We start from the raw sequence: 23,508 nt of genomic DNA, 5'->3' as shown, positions 1-23,508 counted from the left end.
CTACTGCCATACACTACTGCCATACACCACTACCATACACCACTACCATACACCACTGCCATACACCACTGCCATACACTACTGCCATACACTACTACCATACACTACTGCCATACACTACTGCCATACACTACTGCCATACACTACTACCATACACTACTGCCAAACACTACTGCCATACACTACTGCCATACACTACTGCCATACACTACTGCCATACACCACTACCATACACCACTACCATACACCACTGCCATACACCACTGCCATACACCACTGCCATACACTACTGCCATACACTACTGCCATACACTACTGCCATACACTACTGCCATACACTACTGCCATACACTACTGCCATACACTACTGCCATACACTACTACCATACACCACTACCATACACCACTACCATACACCACTACCATGCACCACTACTACCATACACTACTGCCATACACTACTACCATACACCACTACCATACACCACTACCATACACTACTACTACCATACACCACTACCATACACCACTACTACCATACACCACTATTACCATACACTACTACTACCATACACTACTGCCATACACTACTACCATACACCACTACCATACACCACTACCATACACTACTACTACCATACACCACTACCATACACCACTACCACCATACACCACTACCATACACCACTACCATACACCACTGCCATACACCACTGCCATACACTACTGCCATACACTACTGCCATACACTACTGCCATACACCACTACCATACACCACTACCATACACCACTGCCATACACTACTGCCATACACTACTGCCATACACTACTACCATACACTACTGCCATACACTACTGCCATACACTACTGCCATACACTACTACCATACACTACTGCCAAACACTACTGCCATACACTACTGCCATACACTACTGCCATACACCACTACCATACACCACTACCATACACCACTGCCATACACCACTGCCATACACCACTGCCATACACTACTGCCATACACTACTGCCATACACTACTGCCATACACTACTGCCATACACTACTGCCATACACTACTGCCATACACTACTGCCATACACTACTACCATACACCACTACCATACACCACTACCATACACCACTACCATGCACCACTACTACCATACACTACTGCCATACACTACTACCATACACCACTACCATACACCACTACCATACACTACTACTACCATACACCACTACCATACACCACTACTACCATACACCACTATTACCATACACTACTACTACCATACACTACTGCCATACACTACTACCATACACCACTACCATACACCACTACCATACACTACTACTACCATACACCACTACCATACACCACTACCACCATACACCACTACCATACACCACTACCATACACCACTACCACCATACACCACTACTACCATACACTACTGCCATACACTACTACCATACACCACTACCATACACTACTACCATACACCACTACTACCATACACTACTAGGAGCAACTAGAAAAGAAAACAACAGAAAAAAAAACATGCCAATTTTGAAACAAACCTATTTTGTCGAACTTAAGTGGACTTTAATTCTCTATTGAGAGGTTCTGAGACTACATGGTTTATTCTCCACATAAACATAATTAGAGTACAATTAAGATAGATTATCTTAAAGCAAGCATACACCTAATTAATTAACCTGTCAGACATTATTCATTTATTTACAGAAAGACATATTGTGCTTGCTCTGTGCCAGGCAGGCTCCATGCTGGGAGAAGGAAGTGTGGCGTGGAGACAGCTGTTCCAAGAGCACAAGCACACAAGAACTTCCTGTGACACAAAGCAAAGCACAGCTGAGTCATCTTGTAAGAAAGGCACTTTCCACAACACAAACTGCGCGGCAGTAAAACAGACAGAGATGACGGGGTTTCACACCTCAGTAATTTCAAAGGTTCCCTATTCATAACACTAATTTGTTCAGCAGCCCTGACTCATAAGATACAATATAATTTCCTTTTCTATTAGGTTAAATTCCCATGTTACAAATGACACAATAGAGTGGCCATGGTTTTGAAACCGAATCTTATCACATAAAATTTCACAACCACTATGTAACAGTTCCCCGTGTGCACTGAGAATGGGGAGAAACAGCGCTCTGTGCACTGTCAAGACTGAGAGCCAGCGGGAAGAGAGCAGAGGTAAATAAAGTATCTCTGCATCACACAGCTACTATAAAAACCCACTACTTCTAAATGTGGTTCCTTAAAAACTGCTGTTTAAATATACCTCAAAAAATAGCTACTTAGAAAACTTAGGATGTCCTGTCAGGGCAGTTTTAAATCTTGGATCAAATATAAAAGGAAGTTATTTGTTTTACAATAAGGATCTAGAACGTCTACAAACAAATGAACTTGAATCAGATACAACTCTTGTAAAATGGGTGACTGTATGAAATGCAAGTCTTATACAAAAATCCATCTGGACAGGTCACAAATAGGTAAGTAAAATATAAGAGTCCATGTTATTTAGAAGAAAACAATTTAAAACTTGGTTTTATTACTCATTCTTTCAAGAAAAAAAATTTTAAGTTTTGTAAAGTTACCTCACGGAGAGAAGTAGTTTCTCTAATAAAAAACATGTTAATGATGCCGAGATATTTTGTTATCTTTGCTCCAGGAATGAAAGAAAGAGGTGTCATCTTAACAACCCCGACTGTGGAACTTGCACAAGGTGGAGCAGAGCGATTCCGGAAATTTCCATCACCCATGGGACTTGCTTTCTCAACCGTCACAGCTAAAATGGGAGAAATAACGAAAACATTAAGAAGAGACACTGGGAACTAGATAATCCCCTAAGGTTTCCAAACAAGTGGTGACAACATTCAGCTGTCTGTGAGACTAAGCCATGTCATGAGAGAAAAGAAATTATCATGCACCACATGCAATTCAGAGAGAGAGAGAGAGAGAAACATGAGGAGATGCTGGAATGGAATTCTTTGGGAAGGAAAATGGCATTCCTGCAAAGGAAAATGTTGATGCAGTGTAGCTAGACACACAATGATCGGTTACACAGTGGAGAAAGGAAAGCGCCAGAGCGGTAAGGTAGCTGCTGTAGAAACAAATTATCCAAGGAGAGTGTGAAAGTTGTTACATTCCCAGGACATTTTCCACCTGTTTCCGACACTCCATCACTGTTGAGAGTAGGCAGCCTACGTAACACTAGGTGTAATACATATTTCCTTCCCAAACTTTTTTGATTAAACAGCCACATAACTTTAGCCCTTAACAAGCAATCTTGGCTGTCTAAAGGATGTTTTGGGAAGTAACAGGTAAAATAGTTACCACCACTTACTAAGTAACTGCAATAAACACACATCCCTGTGTTTTCCTAACGTCACAACCAGCCACAGGGTCACCATCATGCCTGTTTCCACAAGAGGAAACTAAGGTTGTCTAGTTGTTAATTTAGCACCTCTAGGGTTAAAAATACGATTCTGTTCTATCTTCTGTATCACCCCCTTTAAAATGTAGCTCTTTCCCTTGTAAATTCACTCAAATATTGTTTTCTTAGAATCTGCCAAAACACAGGCTCTAAGACATGCCTCTCGAGTCTCGCGGTGAGACAAGCTGTCAACTTGGTAGGCACACTTGCCCTTTCAGTGCCCTGTCTCTCAGGCTGCGGAAGCCGACAGCCATGCAGTCAGTAGTTCACTGGGTCCTGAAGAGTGTCTCTTCAACAAGAAAGCTGGCCACGGCCTCCTAAACAGGGATGTAATATGCACCCATGTACTTTCAGAAAGTTTCACAAATATAAAATGTAAAAGACAGTTCTACAGCTAGAAAACCACTGAGAGCCTCTATAATAACTTCTCACAAGGACCAAGCACCTGCAGCTTTCACACTCAAATACATGACTGACTGGCAATGTTGTTACTAGGCAGTAAGGTCTAGCCTTCACCACTGGGAAATCAGGGATATGCTTCTCAGGTCATCAGAATGTGGTAGAAACATCCGCCTACTTGTCTTAATTGATCCGCGCCTTATGGTCTGAGCTTTCAGTTTAATGAGCTCTATCCAGCTGCTGCATCTGTCTGCAAAGGAACTGTAATCAACTGACGTTGCTGAAAACACAGACAGAAAACAAAAGAAAACACAAAGAAAAATATGGATGATGTGTCTTACTCGCCATAATCCTCCTTGATGATGTAACTTAACTTGGCTGTAGCTTAGGGAAAGACCGACCTTTTCCGGTCAGACAGGAGAGGGAGAACCAGTGGGGGGTGGAGCTTAGACATTCAATGTCCACACCCAGCATGGCGGAGGGCTGGGCGCATGACCGTGTGGTCTCAGGAGGACAAGTGCAGTCCAGCTGAGGCCTGAGCAGAGGACAGACTGCTTAGTTGTTTCCGCTCTCCTCCTTCTAAGAGTTTCATTGCTTCTATTTGATTTTAACTTATAATCCAACTTATAATCAACCCATTATGAGCAACCCCTCCCCCACTTTAGCCAAAAATCAAAACTAAAAAAGAATCAAGTGCTAAAAAATACTTGAAGGGGAAAACAAAAAACAACAACAACAAAAACCCCACCACCTCACTAGCTGACCTGTTTCTTACTAAAGTATCTTCTTTCACCGTCAGTAACCCAGCTATTAAACCGGTGGGGAAAACAAGGGGTCGTTGTCATCATATGTTCTGCTTCCAGGTCTGATTTCTGGCTGCAAGGCCTCTGGCAAGATTTGTGGGGGGGTGCAGCTAGCACCCCTTCTACGAACAGTAACTTTTACATTGCTACCATTTATAAAAGATTAAAGAGCTAAAACCTTAGAAACTATAAAGACTATTACAATATTAAAAAATAATAACGAAGTAAATAGTCAATGAATTTGTAAAACATTCTAAATACAATAAAGCCATATCTGAGGTTTACTCCACTGTCCAGTACATGTCTATGTCTATAACTGTATGGTGACTGTGTGCTCAGCCGGGCAAACTCACCTCTCTGTGCAGCTGGTGTACCTGAGTTAGAACTCGCACTCTCCAGGTGTTCTAGTAAGACAATACGAACAGCATTAGCTCAGATGCGAAGCCAAGCCAGCACCTCTTCCTGCTGATTGTTAATATCTTCTGTGAGCCCCAAGAATAGAGTAAATAAACCTTTACAGCTTCATTACAAAGGCAAACCAAATACAAGTATTAGGATTTAAAACGCAGTTCCATTATGTGAAAACTAACCCCATTAATAAATACCATGCCAAGATATTTGCTTACTACGACACAAAGTGAGTTTCTGGAGAAAATACAAACAGTAGCATGTTAATAGAATGATGGTACAGGGTACGCAGATTGGACTGAAGAAAGGGTCAGTGTGCGGGGGAGGGCTCAGAAGAGGAAAATTGAAGGCAGTGTTTTAGGAGAGGAATGAGAGCTAGTACCACAAAAACCACACACCAGGTAACCACCCATGCTCCACACTTATCAATCCCACTTCCTAGCCTTGGCTCTTCTCACCTCCAACCTCTCCATCTGATTTTATCAGCAACTCCCTCTGCTGGTAACAAGACTTTGTAGTACTTAAGGGTGACTGACAGATCTCCAGAGAGATAACTAAGAATCCCAGGACCACCCAAATAGAATCACACTCCTCCTAACAGGCTGGAGAGTAGCATCCAGACAGGCATTTATTGTGCATATGTAAGATATTGTGAAAATGTAGAAGTACTATTAAAGTCAATATATTTTTGTTGTTTATGTTTTCTCTGTACTAGCCTATCTGAATTTTTGTTTCAAGGAATTGTAAAACTGAAAAAAAAAAAAAAAAAGGAATAGCTCATTAGAAACACTAAAAATTATTTGAGACATCCAATTTTTTTAAAAGTATCAACTAAGTAAATACATTTTCCATCTCTAATGTATTGATCTTTAGGTAATATTTTCAAATTAATAAAATTTAACTATGCAAGATATGATTTGTACAGAACATTCTCCTAATGGAGTAGCCCTTTCAACTGGTAGCTAACACTGGAGAGCATGCAGGAGTTAACAGTCCTCCGAATGTGGAGTTGATTAATAAATGGGACCACCGGGTGCAGGCCACAGATGACTGGGAAGGTGCCATGCTGCAGACATGCCTGAACATCAACCATCATGTCCACAGACTACATACCTAACTGGTACAGTCCTTGTGATTCAGGAGACTAAGGAACTTAGCAAGTCCAGAAGGAGATGGGAATACAGGAAGAAGACAGGGAGGCCCTGACATGTATTCAGAGGCTTAACAGTCTCTAGAGACCACACAGGACAGAAAGGGACTCCATGCATACATGGAGAACAGCCAGCCTACTCCAGGCTTAGAGGTTTCCAGGGTTCTCTGGGGCTACTGCTGAGCAGGATAGACTCTGTGAGCATATATTTACAGGAAGTATAGTTGAGCTGGGTGTGATGACAAACACTCACCTACCAACTTGGAAGACAGAGGCAGGAGTTCCAGGCTTTCTCCAAAACAAAAAACAAGAGGTCGGGTACTATAGCCTCGTAATAGACTGACTAGCATGCACAGGCTCTGGAACTTGATCTCCATCAAGAGAGAGACAGAGACAGAGAGAGAGAGAGAGAGAGAGAGGGAGGGAGGGAGGAGGGAGGGAGGGAGGGAGGGAGGGAGGGAGGGAGAAGGAGAAAAGGAGGGTAGTTTGGATTGGGTATCCTAGGAACTGTTTTCTCAGAAGCAAGAAGGAATGACTAAAATCATCTTAGAAACCACTAAAATGAAATTCTCTCCCATAACTCAGTATTCCTGTGTATGATTTAATAGCAACCCTGAACTGTGCCAAGTAGAAACAACACAGTACAAAGCAATATGAAAAATGTTTGTGTTTGTAAACACACAATGATGAGCCAAGCATTTGGGTACACACTTGTAAACCGGCATTTGGGAAGAGGTGTGAGGAGGATCAGAAGTTTAAGTCATCCTCAGCTATGTAGTGAGTCTGATCAGTCTAGGCTATGTAAGATCCTATCTCAAAAAACACAAATAAATAAAATTATGTTATTTTCTACAGAGAATAAGCTAATAAGAGTACATGTTTTTGAGAAGGGAAATAAAAGGAAAAGGAGACTTTCAGATTACATGATTTTATAGTGCATACATTTCTCTCTGAAATTACCTCTCCCCCTAAATACTTATAAAGGGGGGTCTTTATTCCCTAATTTCAATAGTTTTCACAGACATTCTTCAATGTTCAAGGAGCCTTTTTAGTACACCTGGGAGAACAGTTATCACTAACATACTTGCTATGATCTTAATTCTTAGAGAAACACTCAAGGTCAGCTGGTTTGGGGACAAGAAAACTTTGGCACCTCAGTCCAATCTGCACACCTTAGACACCGAAGCACTCAGACTCTTGGGTCCTTCTCAGTATAGTCTCGCTTCCCAGGCAAAAGGCTCTCAAACTGAAGGCACTACAACTGTTTGCAGTGTGGTTCATCAACACACTGGTAACTAATTAACAATAAAACAATAAGCAATCTCCAGGTCATTTTTAAATGGAGGACACAGATTTCATTATTCTCATTAAGTATCATTCAAGCTCTGCTGGGGAGCTAGCACTGAATTCTGTGTCATCAGAACATCTACAAGGAGGAGACAAACAGTTCTCATTCTCATGTGAGAGCCCCACGTTTCCTGCAAAGAACTGTTATCAAGACACACAGCTGTCCACGCTTTCACAATTTCTGTGTGTGTGTGTGTGGTTGCACACATGCCATGTGAGCAGTTAAGGGGCACTCTGCAGAGGGCATGCTTCCTTCTTCAATCATATGAGACCTGGGGATGGAACTCAGGTCAGTCACAGAGCTGGTGGCAAGCACCCTTCCCTACTGAGTCATCACACTGGCCCTGCTTCTCATCTTTAAGTCATCCTCATCAGTGGGCATGTGGTGCATGCCTTTACCCCAGGAGTCTGGGTCAGGAGGTTGACTGAATATTTACAGCCAGTCTGGGGCTACATAACAAGTACCAGATCAGCCAGATCTACATAGCACAGCATGATCATGTTAGCAAACTAAAAGTAAAACAAAAAGGTATCATTAAGTGATAACTCTGTCACTGCCAGAGAAATAACTCTAACCAGGCAAAGCAAATACAGTTACAAATGACTCTCTTAGCTTACTCTAACAACACTTACAAACCCTATGGCCACAAATATGGAGAAGAAAACAAACTCAGGTTAAGAATGGGCCAGCAGAAAGGAGCATATTAATGACCAAAATAACAGCAGCAGCAGAAGTGGCAAGGCTTCCTCCTCCCTCCTTTCATACGCTTCTAAAGTTCTTCTCAGTTGTCTGTCACAACCAGTGACAAAAGCATCTGTCAACCGTAGCTCCTTGAGGTACATGCTGACATTCTGTTACCATGAGAACAGTATTACAGCGGGTTAGGCCAGACAGCTCTATTCTCCAGTGACATGGGGACCACTGCAAAGGGTCAGGTTGGTCTTTCCTCCACATTACAATGCAGCAAGAAGGCGGCCCTTCCAAGTTGCCAGAATATGATGCAGGCCTTCTCAGCCTCTGGAAGCCTGAGACTAAGTTTCTAGGCTTTCTAATCACCTTGTTTTCTGGTGAGCAACACACACTAGACAAAGACCACTATAACACAAATTACTAACTCTAGTGACTTTTTACATCTCATTATTACAATAAATCAATCTTTACTATAAATTTTTTTAGAGTAAACATCTTCTTAAAAACTACTATCTTAAAAATTCCTACAAAAATTACTCTCTTGTAGAGTAAAAGTAAAAAATAATATTATATTGTAGCCCAGAGTCTTTAATTTTTATTATTTTCTCATTTAAACATTCAGTTTTAAGTTACAATGATCACAATTGAGTTTTTACATTCTTTCAGGAATTTTTATCAATATAATAAATGATTGGATATACTTTATATGTAAAAAGGTAGCTTAATAACTAAGTTAATGATGAATCTAAAGATAGAAATAAACCTATCCATAATGCTACTTAGATGTGGATGGATTGATAAAGTAATTGCCATATAAGAGTTGTAAATTAAGGCATGAAGATAGAAATAACAGCTTCAATTTGAATAGTTTATCATGGAAACCCAAAAGTAAGACATCAGTAATGTCTACATTATTGAATGTATAACACATAATGAACTTCCACATGGGTCACATTCTCCAACTAAAGACAAACATCCTCCACTACTTTCTCCTTTTTGAGCTCCCTGTCATAGTCTTGCACCACTTCTGGGCATCTATTCTTCTTAGGATGATGCTTTGTGGCTTCTCTTCCGAATACTGTTAGCTCTCTCCTTCACAGTCTAGGTCTTTTTCTTTGCTTTGCCCTCCTCGGCCTCTTCTGCACATTACCTCACTGTCCTCAAGCTGCCTGAAGACAGGGAAAGCTACTCTATGCCCGCTTTCATTAACTCCCTTCCTTCCACCCCATCTCTTGAATGACACTTGTACCTATCTCTATGTTTTGTTTCATTCCTTTATTTGTTTGTTTTTGAGAAAGGGTCTCATACTCTAACATCTCAGGCTAACCTATCTCAGCCTCCCAAGTTCTGGGGTTACACCTGGTTTGCCTTTCTTTAGTTTTCATATTCCTCATTTTCTATCCTGATAGCTTCTCTCGCCTGCCACTGCTTTGGCCATCCAACTATATGAAGACTATTTACAGATTCTTTTTATTGCTGTCACTATTTTGATCATAATGTCAAAGTATACAGTTTTTAAAAAGCAGATTCAGCAGGTATATGAGAAGATTCCTATATAAAGGTATTTGTAGTAGTATAGGGAGCTACTATATACAGTTAAGAATTCAGAAATATTTATTTGTAAGAAAAATAAAAGCTAATGTTCACAGATGTTCCTGCTGGCTACTGTAGTCAGTGACTGATTAAACAGAGCCCCCTGCCCTGCAGACTACAGCACCTGCCACTGAGCAAAAAGGACTAAGCAAGCACCAAGCAGGCAGAGAAACAGGATTAACACTCCCAAGAGTGTTATATTGATAGTATTGCAATTATTAGGTTTCTTCGGGGTGTCGATTTCGTATCAGCATCTATTATCTCGAAAGAGTACACTTAAATTTAATTCATGACTATCTATGGATATTTTTGAAGTAAAAAAGAGTTATTTAAATTCTCTCTATCAATATGTCACGAAAGTGATCATATCATTCTTATGGTATGAAGTAAGATTAGATCCATCATTGAGATGGATAGAAGTTAAAGTAGTATATGGCTTGGTAGTTTTGTCTTAAGTCCAGTCAGTCTCTCCTTACCCTGTGAACTTAGTATCTGGTCGCATTAGAGTCATGTCTTAATCAGGATTTTTTCGTATTTGTTTTTTGGGGTTTTTTCGGGGTCAGTCTGTTTTTCTTGTGAGACAGGGTCAGGACCGAGTTGTGTCCGCTGTAGTAGGGCGCCTTGGCTGTCCTGTGAACTTCGCTCAGAGATTTATTCAGCTGCTTCTGCACTCCACAAGTTTCCAGGGTTAAGAGAAGGACCAGCACACCGCTGCTGCTCTTTGTAATTGACAGTCAATGATTTAACATCTGTTGAAACATTTAGATTATGTTTTTGTTTTGATTTTATTGAATGAAGTATTACATTGTGTGCTTCGCAGGTTTTCTAAGTTATAAGTTTGATTTGTTTGATTTTGTTCTTGTGGGAAATTTTTTATGCATTATTAAGCGCTACTGAGTACAGAGTTTATGGGTTAAAAGTAGGCATTAACCTTTTACAAACAACCTCTAATAGGACAAAATATACTCATTAGAAGTACTCATTTAGCCGGAACATTCGTATGACGAAAAACAGAAAACTTCTCCTAGTTCCATAATATTTCTCTTATTATTGGCAACTGAGTATACTTTACTTATATGTTCCTTGAGTGACGTATTCTTATTATTTACCGACATATTATATATGTTCATACGGTTCTCATGCCTTATACTTAAATTTCTAATTAAAGTATCCATTTCAAAGTCGCAACCTATTTATTAAAAAAATGACAGAAGGTGAAAAACAGGCAATACTAATAACAAAAGTGTCTTGTGGAAATAACTGGCTATTAATCTATAAGTTGGATTGGCGAGAGACTGACCATTAGCGAGTGGGCAGTGGCGGTAGGAAGAAAAAGACTATTTTGTGCACTGCCCGAGAATGTCATTGATAATTGTACGAGCAAAGTCTTATCTCGATGAGAAAACGCTGCAAGGATAGGATACAAGATAGCCTACACTCACCGTTCCTCAATGAAAGTTTTGTACACATGAAAGCTATCCTGGAGATGGAAGAGTTCTTTAAGAATGCCCTTGAGAAGTTCGAGGTCATGGTTCTAATACTCTCATCTCAGCGAGAATACAAGATCTAGAGGAAGATACAAGTGTAACACACGTAAGAGTAACCAGACCAATTCTGTACGTACCATAAACATCAATTCTCTGTAATACTAATAAGAATTGGAACAATTAGAAACAAAAGAAGCACACAGGACCTGGAGCGGCAGTGCCAACACCTTTAATTCCACAGCACTGCGGGTAGGTCAGAGCCAAATAGCTGGATCCCTAACTGTGAGGTAGAATCGATAGGTGCGCGCTAGACACATAGGTCCTAGACAAGGATGGTGAGATCCGACTCGCGAGGTATGATTACATAGTGGCAGGCAGCAGAGAGATTAATGCCCTCTTTACTCCCAACACTATAGGAAGCAACTAAAAGAGAGAAAGAACAAAAAGAGAAGTAAAGAAGTATGAAGAAGAAAGACGAAAAGAGCCAGGAGAGGCAAAAAGACACATCAATTCTTACATCATGGAAATGGAAAAAACCTGGTTCTGGACAAATGGGAGCTAGGACAGTGTCACGGCACTCTGAGTTTACACTCTAGGTCATGAGTGAATATAGGCATAGGGATAGATAGATAGATAACAAAGCGGATAACGCCACAAGTGACATCAATTTCCCCACTTGTTTGACTAAAGGCAAAGAAAAATAGATGAAATAGGAGGTTCAGGTCCATAGAAAGCAGATGAGATGTGGTGCAAAGAATCTCATTAAATTATTCTTCGGCTTCTCTCAGAAAGGCAGTAGTACGGTACTTGTGTTTGTCAATCATAAACAATTGTATGTAATAAACGATAGTTTGGAACAAATCCGCTCTTCCCGATTTTTAAGAAATGATATCTCTGCAGGGGTCAGGCTTATCCATGTCCTGTCTTACCTTGGGTTCAGTGTTTCCTCTTTCCTTAACTAAATTCAAATCTGATAGTCTAGCTATACGGCTCTGCTGTGGGATGGTCTTTATGATTCAAATCTTTTGAATCGTCCTGCTATTAGAAGTTTTTAATTAAATCCAAAAACGCCTTTGATAATTTGGTCAATTTACTTGTCGAATCCCAAATCCCCATTTGTATTCGGTCTATGTTCTAAGGTAAATTATGTATCGTTCGTCATTACTTCGTCGTTGGGACTAACATGAGAAGAGAAGAATAGAAGGTGAGGTCGGATGTGGAGGACAACTGCAGCCGCCGCCTGACAAAGCTGCATGTGAAGACATTGCAGTAAATCCACGACTCACGAGTCAAAGGTATAGATTATGGAAATGGATTAATTTAAGCTATAAGTAACGTTAGAAGAAGCCTGCAATGGCCATACAGTTTGATAAAGCAATTATAAGTCTCTTGTTTAACTTGGTTGGTGTCTGAGCGGCTGTGTGACTGCCGGTGACAAAGATTTTGTCCTGACTGTGGCAAGCAGGAAAACTATAGCTACACAGGCTATTAGTTTTCACATACTTTCGTATTTCTACTTGTTGTTTCAACACTTTTGTATGTTACATGTACATACCTATCACTTTCCCGATTTCACGCTTGTTAAGACCATGCACGTAGTTGACTTAAGGACATGTAGTGTTATTATTTTCACCCAACGGCTTCACCTTCGCTCAAGATCTGCGCTGCACGAAAGTTACCGGTTCGATAGCATATCAATTATACTGGCTCTTAACTTTTTTTGTGGAAAAGATGATTATAGTGTGATTGTCATCTACTGGTATACTACAGATGTACGTTTACTGCGGAGGCGCCCAGAAGAGGGACTATCATTGGATTCCTTCAATTACAGATTCGGTGTTAGTGAGTCCGCCAACACATGATGGTGTGACCTGAAGAATTGAACGTTCAGAGAAAACCCTCTGGAATTGACAGCTTCAGTGCGGTATAATGGCTTTCTGGAGCGCCGCATTCCAATTCGCTTCAGTGGAAATAGAGCCTCCGGTCCTGTAGAAGTGACACTTCTATATAACAACGGGCTGTACATTAATCTTGACCTCTCGTGCTTCCATGAAAGATGAGAGGAGGTAGAAGCCGAGATCTATAAACCTGCAACAAGCAAACACATTGACAATCCACAAACTAAGGTTAGCTGTGAAGGGAGAAGATACACCGTGAAAGGCACTTCCCTTGAAGCATCGCGGGATCTTCATTGTATCCAGAAAGCACGGTTGGTTCTGCGATGGATCCGACACTGGTGGGCTTATAATTCATTTGATCTATGGTCAAAGTTAGCGTAGCAAGAAATGTTCTCGATGTATAAATTAGGATGGATAGTGAGGGTAGGGAATATTGTTGGAGTGGAAATGTTCGTGGCATTCACTATATGGTGGTAGTTGGTAGGGCCAGGGGCTAGGCAAGGGAGCGGCCATGGTGGCAGACTGTACTATCCTAGTTGAACGTCCCGGCTAGTAGCGTGAGGTTGAGCATCTTTTCACTTTGCTCATTTCACTCTTCATTCTGTATCCTCGCCCTACATCCGACTCATAGGCTCGCGCCTGTAGAACCGCTCAACTGTATGAGGATATCTGGTCGCTTCCTCCGACTGGTTAATTGGTGCTCGACGAGACGCTGACGTAGTTATGTTCAGTGTGTGAATTAACATATTTGGTGAATAAGGTTACGTGAAGAATTCAGAGTTCTCGTGATTCCAGGCATCAGAGAATAGGCAGTCTTTTATGATTGTCATTCCCCCCTCGGCCCCCCTCCCGCATCCACAATTGGTTCTTCTCTGTGTTGTCCCTGGCTGTTGTCTCTGATGTCTACTAGACTCGCGTTAACTCTGACTCAAAACTTCACATAAGACGCATGTCTTTGCAATGAGTTTCTACGTTTTTCTAATATCGCGTTCGTTGGCGCTGCTACCCAGTGTGTCAGATGTTAAGTGAGCGCTCAGTGTCGGCACACTTTTACGCACCAATACAAACAGTTGAATTTAACTAATCATATGAGCACTACACAAAATATGTATGAAAACCTAGTAACAGGTGATAATGTCTCTCCTAAAAAGGACTTTGTCTGTAAGATATACAGCTATCAAGACAGGGATCATAAGAAGCTTATCACACGAACTGATAGTATCTGGGGTAATAAGGATGCATCACACGCTCTCATTCGATACCCACGTCGCATGGGGAGGCAGTGGGATGAAGCTATTTTAAAGGCAGTTGACAGAGAAGGTCCGAGTAAGTGGTCACCGAAGTGTGGTCATACTGTAGTTCAGTAAGGGAAGGGTTGCCCTGTCTCTAGGCCAACAGGTACGTTCTGTGTGGATCTGCAAACCACGTTGCAATGTTTTCTACTGCCCATTCTTCCCCGGTCTTCCCAGCCTTCCAGAGTTGCAACGGGTATCAGAGTGCATGCCGCTGTCGCAGTGCCCCTGAAATAGCTATTGTATAGAGAATAATGGAGCCTGGTACCATCGTTTGGAGGATGCAGTTGCAAAATAACGACACTCTCCACATCATGACTTCCATATTCCTTGTTGCTCGTTTTAAGATAGTGTCAGGACAAATCCAGTGTTGTCTTGGTAATATAAAATACTAACCGTAAAGGTTAATGTTCCATGTCTAGCTCATAGTACACGTGTGGGTGCGCTCATGTGGATCGCTAATACTTTTGGATCGCGAAGTTCTCACTTTGTCAGATATAGATGAAGTTTATCAGCTTCAAATGCATTGCTACCAAACAATCGTGAGTCAGACTATATCATGCAATCGCTGAGGGTCTCATAGGACATTACACCCTATACGCTACGTTAGGTATTAGCTATCAGAGTTCATGGAAATACTTTTATATGAGACTATAGATTAATGGTTTAGAGGGTGGATTTTCTCTTTTCACGTTGTGCAGGAGGCTTTATTCGGTTCACTTGTCATTTAATCAACCATGACGAAACAAGATGGGCAGTAGGTTGCTCTAATCACTCTAGTATTAGTGGATGTATTCTTCGAGTTAAAGTTAGAGTATGATTAAATACCTAGTTGGTTTAAGACTTTGTTTATGTAGTTGCAAAGTAGTTCTGCCCATCGCAACTCGCTTGCATAGATGTCTTGTTACGAGGTGTGCATATTATCCAGGTTTGGGATAGACACGCTGTTATTTAGCATCGGCAGGAGGGTGACGAGACAGGCCAAGATAGAGCGCGTATGAGAAAGGAGATCCCCATGAAGCTCAGAATGATAGTCATGAGTTGTCTGTTGTATGCACTCGCCGATTGGTCGGGTGTAGTGGTGTAAGCGCCAGGCAAGAGGTTATAAGGTGACCCACCTTAACTGGTTCTGCAGCGCATGGTCGCCATCCAGGCCCCTTCAAGCAACGAATCTATTAAGGTATTGTTTATTCTTGCGGTGTTTTCCTTAACCTCTCAGGCACTTGGAGACAGCTCCGGAGTGTTTTTATCATCACTAGTGCATGTATCTAGGATGAAGTATCGATAGAGCACATGACTCTAGAATGTTGTTGATTTCCGCCTTCACTCTTCAAGGATGTTACATGAAGAGATAGCCACATCCTAGGACTCGGTGGTGAGAGCCCATGACGTGGCGAGGTCTGAGAACGTGATTCTCGGGAAACTTACTCATAGAATACTAGTAACCGCAAACCGCGGGGAATCAATTGGTTATGAGAGAGGCGGGCTAAGGTGACTAACTCAGATTCAGTGGAGAATAGGTGTAGCTACTGCCACGGTTTAAGAATCAACACTCATACATAGTCATTTTCATGGTTGGAAAAAGATCCTACTACTCGTTATCTCTTGTATTTAATCCTGCCTTCTATCCGGAAAGACAAAGAACGACTTTGTAGCACTCGCTTAGAGTTTATATGTGCCGCCTGATTGGCTCACGGCACGAACACATCACGCACAGCATTCTAGGTCTTGAGGCGTTGTTTTTTGCGCGAGACATAGGCGATCTTGCAAACGCAGATCGCAATACTATTATGTCGCTAGACTGATTTCGTTATCACACAATTATAGTAGCTGAGGTAGTGTTTATTCCAAATCATGCTAACACGCTCCTCTCCTTCCATAGTATTGGAACATTATCTCAATGTTGTTACCATGTGTAACTCAAGATATAGAATTACACTTGATTGCTTCACTCTCTAGTTTAATAGTGAGTACTAAATTGAGATCATTTGTCATCCAAAAATATTCAAAAGAAAATTTAGGCAGAATATTATCAAAGTTACATCTCATATTAGCCTTTCGTGGGGTTATACGCATGGCTAGATTTGTGATTATATTCTTCTTGAGATCTGACGACAGTTCAAGCGGTTATAGGCTATCAAAGTTTTGAATAAGTTAAAATACGGAGATTATACTCAAAATGAAAATGCAGAACACGAGAGAGGAAATAACATAACGCACAGGATTCCACTCCTGAGTCACTGGATTCTATTAGATTAAGCTACGGGCGGAATATTCTATTTTGAGTGGTAGTATCTTAAGATAGACTCTCATATAGAGTTTAGTGCTTCCAATATATCTTACATGGGGAAATTATTTTGTCATTTGAAAATCGTACTCTGTTCTTCATATAAAGAGCATAATGCATATACGAAATTACAGCCATGGTGTAAAGAATGTTTATATACCTAATTTAGGTAGATAACTTGAGCATGCCCCAGAGAATCCTCATTTGCAAAAACTCCAAAATTGTTCTCAACCTTTCCTAGAAGAAAACTAACAGATAAAAAATACCAACCTCACTTCATATATACTGTATTTTTACACTGGGAAACTTCAAAATTCTTCAAAAGCTATACATTCCACTTTTTCATGCTCAGAATATGGCCAGGGTTATAAGACATGCTGGACCCTACACCTCTGAGCATAAAACTGACCTTCACTCCAGTTTTACTCCTACAAGTCACATACACGAAAAGAGACTCACCTATATCTCCTCCCCTCATCTTATCAGTCTACTATGGAGCACTACCACATCATCTGACTCAGATCTGAAGGGCGAGACATCTCGGGCATGTCTGGTACTTTATACTTTGGAAGTGAGGGGAGCAAGTAGGGAGCGAAGTGACTCCTCATGCACGAAAGTGAGCCATCAACGGCGACCTGGAACCTTTTAGCTAGTCGTGACAGTCTCGGGAATAGTGCCAATGAGAAGGCAGTATGCATGACAGAGGGCCTTACCTAGCGAGGGTCCGCACACGTGACAGCACGCTCTTCTTTGGTTATTTTCTGTGGAGTGCTGAGTGATAGGAATAGAGACGCACAAAGACGCCAAGTCTCTATTCGAGGACAGCCATCGAACCCCTGCCTGCTCTCTATAGACCCTGCACGAATCTAGCACCACAGCTGCGGACAGACATTGTCCCGTTGGTATGGTTGTGGTTTGTGTCAAATACATTACCTCTCTGCAATCACCGACTGTCTCTCATCTTCGTAACTAATGGGCCTTGTTCTTTATGATGTGCTGTGATAGAATAATGCATGAGATATCCTTTTGGCTCTTACATTATACCTTGCAATCGAAAGTTTGATTAGTTACATAGACTGAGGCTGTCGCTTGATAGGAGACTAGTAAGCGCTTAACCTAGCAATACCTATAACACAGGCGAGACCACCATATCGATAGAACTCTCCATGCTTTATAAGACCAATATTATATATAAAATGGCAATAACATATCAGGCATGAATACTCCTCTACACAAAAATTTTTGCTTATGCAACGCAGCGGAAGGTTGCACTTTCAATATTTGGTATCAGAGACTCTGTATTATGCGACATTTCTTGAATAGTTTTACGACCCTTCCTCAGTTCAGAGGCGCTCTTCAAAATTCTATGGAAACTCACGCCTGATCCGTGCACCACGTTCTCTTTCAGCTCTAAGACCTAAGATCATCTCTCACCATGAAGCCCTTGTTCCTCTGATATTTTCAGACAGGGGCTGTTAAATGTTCCTGCGAAGATCATTGCACGCTTCACCCGGATTTCTCTGTCGTTACCTGTTGCCTCACTAGGGCCAAGAGCATCAAACAGGGGTGAAGTCCGTCACCCAGTTTACGGTGCTAGATAAACCTAGCAAGTAAGTATAGAATCAGTTTAGAGGAGCCACGAAAGCATTTGAACGCGAGATGATGGTCTTAGATCATTGACCTCATACTTCAAGGACAGCTCCTGAGTTCCTAAAGCAACACCATGGCACCCTGTGCTGTAATGTCTACGCCAATAGATTTCATGTTGTAAATTAAAACTAAAACAGATCACAACAGGGCTGTAGAGGACCTCGTCCTTAATCCTCAGCAGGTGGCAATTGCCGCCAGACTTCTCGTCATTTAAGCCGTAGGATAATTTCAACATCATCCGATCTTCAGCCGGAGGCACGAGACATCGTTGTTAAAACATTACGCATGAATGTTAGACGCCCGATTGCGTGCGCATCATCGGAAGTGCTGTTACTATGGACGCGTGAACGGGGGTCAGTTGAAATAGGAGCGGGCATCGACTACTATTTAATGACAAAACTGTATGTAGAAGGCTGTCTGGCAATGAATACAAGAGAGCGAACTTCGTGCTGTAGTTAATTCTTGTTCACTTTCAATGCACTAAAGGATCAATATTCATAAAGTTACGATTCTTTGTGCCATAGATAGGCATTATACTATCTACCAGTCAGCATATAAGCAACGAGAAAACCAAGTACAAAGTGTACAGAACCAAAACTGGCCGCGCCATTTTCTGATGAGAAGAGGATAGCAGTACACATGTTGTATGACTTGAGCTGGTCGGGATGTGATCACTATGAAGTGGCTGTTGCTTAGATAGGATCATGTGAGTAATAAAGGCACAGAGGCAGCATGTATCACAGGCAGACTATCTGAAGAGGAGGACTGAGGGAGGGACAAGTACATGTGCATGACGCAACATCAATGTAATACATCACTTTAAAACGAACTCACCACATCACTTTTAGTTGGATATTCTAGGATACGAGCAATATAATAATCCACGCTTTTAATGTTTGTTCAACAAACTCATGGCTCTGTAAAACCTATTTTCTCCAATATAATGTTTATCTAGACTTTAATGTCAATTTTCACAAACTACTAGTATATTTATAGTCACGCATTTTTTCATAATAGTGCGTCTCTTCAGGAGAGTGAGGCACAGGTGGGGACTACAGGTCACAGAACAGCACATCACTTGGGTCCATGTGAGGGATACTAGTGACCTAAAGGACATAAAGTTACACACTAGCGGAATGGCTTCTGAGTGTGCGAGACCACTACCACTACACATTGAGCAAGAGTTCATGCTTAATCACATGGACTCCGTTATAGAATATTTCTTATTATCGATGTAGCTGCGATTAAAGTTTCAGGATTCTTGCAGTTACTGTCCTACACACTTAGTCTGACGCAAATAACTTACTGATGTGAAACATCTAGGGGGAGACACAACAACACAACAATATCTTAGTTCTTGTTCGCCTAAGTTTAGTTATTGATCATTAGCGGTGAGCAATAGTAAACTGAAGAATACACTGCGACAGGTTCCTTGAGTATAAAGGGATAGTAGCGTTAGGTTATATGTGATACTTGGTGCTCAATAATTGAGGGAGTAACTCAGGTATTCTTAAGGTGAAATTACTTAACTTATAATAGTGTTATAATTGGTATTCTCGTTTCAATTATATAAGAAAGATGATTACACTTCGTATTGTCTCTCGATGTCGCCAATCTCTATTTATGCCGCCTAGGCATTACATGTCATGTACTAATTAAGCGATTCCTTGATGGAAAAAACCTGCCGAAAGAAATTATAATTAATTGATTATCTCTTACATTGATGGATGTGTTTTAGAAATAATGTCTCAACAAGAATAATAAAATAAATATCGAAACTTTGGAGTACATGGTTTGACGTAATGACTTGGAAAGATTCAGAGTCGCAAGGCCTGCAAGTATAGCGAATTGAGAAGTAGCCCAGTCAAAACGCTATTAGATAGATTGATTACTGTAGAGTTAGAGAGAGAAAGCTCTTTACAGATAGTCATGTTATATACGGCAGACTGCAGCTTGAGTACGACTCACAGGTCTTTATCTTCAGTTAGGGAGCTTGTCGCGGTACCTGTAACTAGGACTGGCATGCGCAACAACTCAGTTACAGGACGCGTGTAAAGCTGGCACTTCTACCAATGAGCACACTAGGCTGTTACTCGAAGTCATGAAATAGCAGATATATATATAAGTATTACACCGCTGCACTTACTAATAGTGGCACATGCCGCATTCCACACGCTGTCGTCTAGGATGCTACACACAGTGAAAGAAGAAACTACCATATAAGCTCCCACTCTAATGACCACGCGGTGATCACCGTCTGTCTGTAACATTCCCTTACATCCATATACTTTCATAATAATTTCATGAAACAGGGCATTGTAAGACCTACTACGCAGGAGAACGCAGAGGTGCCGAGCTTTCACTTCTTCTTGCAACACAAGCATTTACACTCAAGTCGTGGTTCTGAGGATCGTTCGTTGCAGTAGAGAGTCTAAAGAGGTGTACCTCTCGTCTTGCGGCTTCTCACAGGAACCTCGCAGGATTAGTTCGTAGAACTACTTCAACAGCTCTGAGAGTTGGTCATGCTCTAGCACGATATAGCCCTGTATGGATGGTTTGATTGGATGACGAGCTCGTATGTCTACTAACAAGCGCTTGCATATCATGATATTACCCTGCTTTTATGTCTATGGATTTGGGTAGTGGAGATCTTGCCCCTGTCTTGGGAAGGATGTAAGGAGTGGAACTGTAACGTCCGTGTAAACGGTTGGAGATGGTGTGTCCCATTTTGTGGGCTACATTATCCTCCTGAGTTTTCAAAGAGCTCATGACACCTATAACTGCAGATTTTAGCTCTCTTCTGCCCTACCATACTCGACGATAAAGGAAATAGGAGAGCACTTCCAAGCTACTACTGGCATCTATGCCGACACTCTTAGAGGCTGCTGCAATTACTTCCCGTGTAGTGCTTACGTACAAGGGCCTCTTAACCTCTGAACTTTATAGCGCCTTCAAATAAAACGTTCATATCTCTCGAGTAATGTTGCCTGTTGGTCATGGTATTTCTCTTCACTTAGTAACGAGGTAATACGCAGATTAAGATACCTTTGGCTGTAGCCTTCGCAGCCATCACACTAATATGCTGGCAAGACCACCCGGAGATCATTCAGGCGCACTAATACCACAAGATAGAAAGATGTTAGAGCATAAAACAAAGACATCTCTAGGCATCAGCCAATTTTTGTCGAACGTAACAGACTTCATACTTCTAAGTGACATTTCTTAATAACTATGTTAGTTATAATAGACTGAAAGTATTGCGTCTAATGCTAAGATCTTTAGAATGCTTATGAATTAGACACTCGACTGATTATTTAATGTACTCTACGTAACAAGCGCCTAATATATACCTCATATTAGTGTTGTCTTACGATCAACAACCAAGCCACAGCCATGTCTTACTTCGCTATGCTGCCAGTGCATGGCTTAATTCATCTGTTCAGATGACACGATTCTTCCTTAAATTAACATACTCACACGCTATAGAGGTCTTACAGAGGAGGTCTCCCCTCTCTCTCTCCTCCAATGTTCTGTAATCTGTAACTCTTGACCACCATCATTCTATTTGGTACGCACACACTGAGACAGCGATCTTTTTCTACTTGATTGCCTCGTGCCCAACCAGGACAACGAGACTCTTGACACACAGAGAATTTAGAGTGCTGCTTACGCCATCTAGAGAAGCTCTTGGTTAAACCACATTGTAAGGGCGCTTCTACACTTTAGAAATTTTCTACACTTTTCCTTTATCATGGACCAGTAGAGTCCTAACGGAGTGGCCGATAATACTCTTGTCGGATCTCACCAGCGCAGTACTGCTGGGTCTTCACGCGTTGGGCATATCTGTATTATTTTGATACAGCCTGGGAGCCTAGTGACTTACTTCTTTTGGAGTTCCACACTAGACCGCTTCTCCGTCCGATGTAGTCCCTCGTTCTGTCGCATTTTCTAGAGACGTTATTGAACTTATAGTGTGATGGATCATGTACTAGTACTTTCTGTTCAACGTCGCAACACTCTTCAGGGGCTCAAGAGGTCTATGGTCTCTTGTTAAGAGCTTAATGAAGTAGTTTTTTGGAGATAGCTCTTACTGATATGTTCAGCGAGCGCCATTGACGATGTTTAGTGAGAAGGTTAGGTTTACTTGGAAACTTGGTTCGTAGATCGGTGGTGTGAATCAGATTCTGCTGATTATATCAGGGGTCACAAATTCGAAATTACGTAGCCACATAGAATGGGTAGCACACCACATACTCACGCTATATAGAAAGACGGACGCGCTTTATATGCTAGGCAGCTGTTATTCGCTCACGTAACGTCTCATGTGTAGACTCATCTCGTTCTAGCGAAAGGTTATCCAAGCTTTACTGAGCACTGTATTTGAGACTCCTCTCTTAGTCCTCCACCTGATATTCAGTCACTGACATAGCTCTCGCCACGACATCCACTTGCGTAACCATTTGCATAGCGACCAGAGCTCGCATACATACTTGGTAATATTGTTCTCACAACATGCATATGTCATTCATTTCCTTCCATTCCATATTAAAGAGATCTCCTGTCTCTCCAAAAGCTAGTCTCAGGGCAGGGAAAGGGGCACTGATCTGAAAGCAGTGAACTTCTAAGCACCAGTCCATGGCTACTCTCTGGGAAGGGAGTTTACTTGATCTAAGTGTCTTTTAATAAAGACTGTCAAAGTATCTCCTGCACTCAATAAGAACACACATTATTCAGTATTCAATGAAATTATTACATATTGCATATTGCAATACTTATCAAATACAATCATAAAAAGTGAAAATTATACTGTGTTTAAAATGGTACATTTTCTGATTTAAAGTCATTCAAGTTTCAAAGGTAACTCCAAATGTTTACTATTACAGGTAAATGTCCTTTCCCCAGAATGCTGGGACCAAAACCCTCCAGATTCCAGTGTTCCAGACTCTGACATCTACACAGATTTAAAGAGTTGAACATTCCGACTCCTAAACTCAGAGACTAAAATGCTCCAAAATCTAAAACTTTTAACATGAACTTTCTA

At 41.3% G+C, this 23,508-nt stretch overlaps 1 protein-coding gene across 1 annotated transcript in view; it reads right to left on the bottom strand.

The window, feature by feature from the left end:
* Nucleotides 1-23,508, bottom strand: part of C2cd5 (C2 calcium dependent domain containing 5) — a 104,245-nt gene that overhangs the window by 5,753 nt on the left and 74,984 nt on the right. The window contains exons 20-28 of the mRNA XM_037204318.1: nt 22,351-22,415; nt 18,252-18,358; nt 13,857-13,950; nt 13,365-13,428; nt 10,447-10,572; nt 8,035-8,079; nt 5,018-5,096; nt 4,040-4,141; nt 2,624-2,814 (exon numbers count right to left, since the gene is read on the bottom strand). Coding sequence (XP_037060213.1) covers nt 2,624-2,814; nt 4,040-4,141; nt 5,018-5,096; nt 8,035-8,079; nt 10,447-10,572; nt 13,365-13,428; nt 13,857-13,950; nt 18,252-18,358; nt 22,351-22,415 — 873 coding nt within the window. The remainder of the gene's footprint in view (nt 1-2,623; nt 2,815-4,039; nt 4,142-5,017; nt 5,097-8,034; nt 8,080-10,446; nt 10,573-13,364; nt 13,429-13,856; nt 13,951-18,251; nt 18,359-22,350; nt 22,416-23,508) is intronic.

This window comes from Peromyscus leucopus, chromosome 3 (assembly GCF_004664715.2).
Source record: "Peromyscus leucopus breed LL Stock chromosome 3, UCI_PerLeu_2.1, whole genome shotgun sequence".
Lineage (NCBI taxonomy): Eukaryota > Metazoa > Chordata > Mammalia > Rodentia > Cricetidae > Peromyscus > Peromyscus leucopus.
This window is presented reverse-complemented; position numbering and strand designations above follow the sequence as displayed.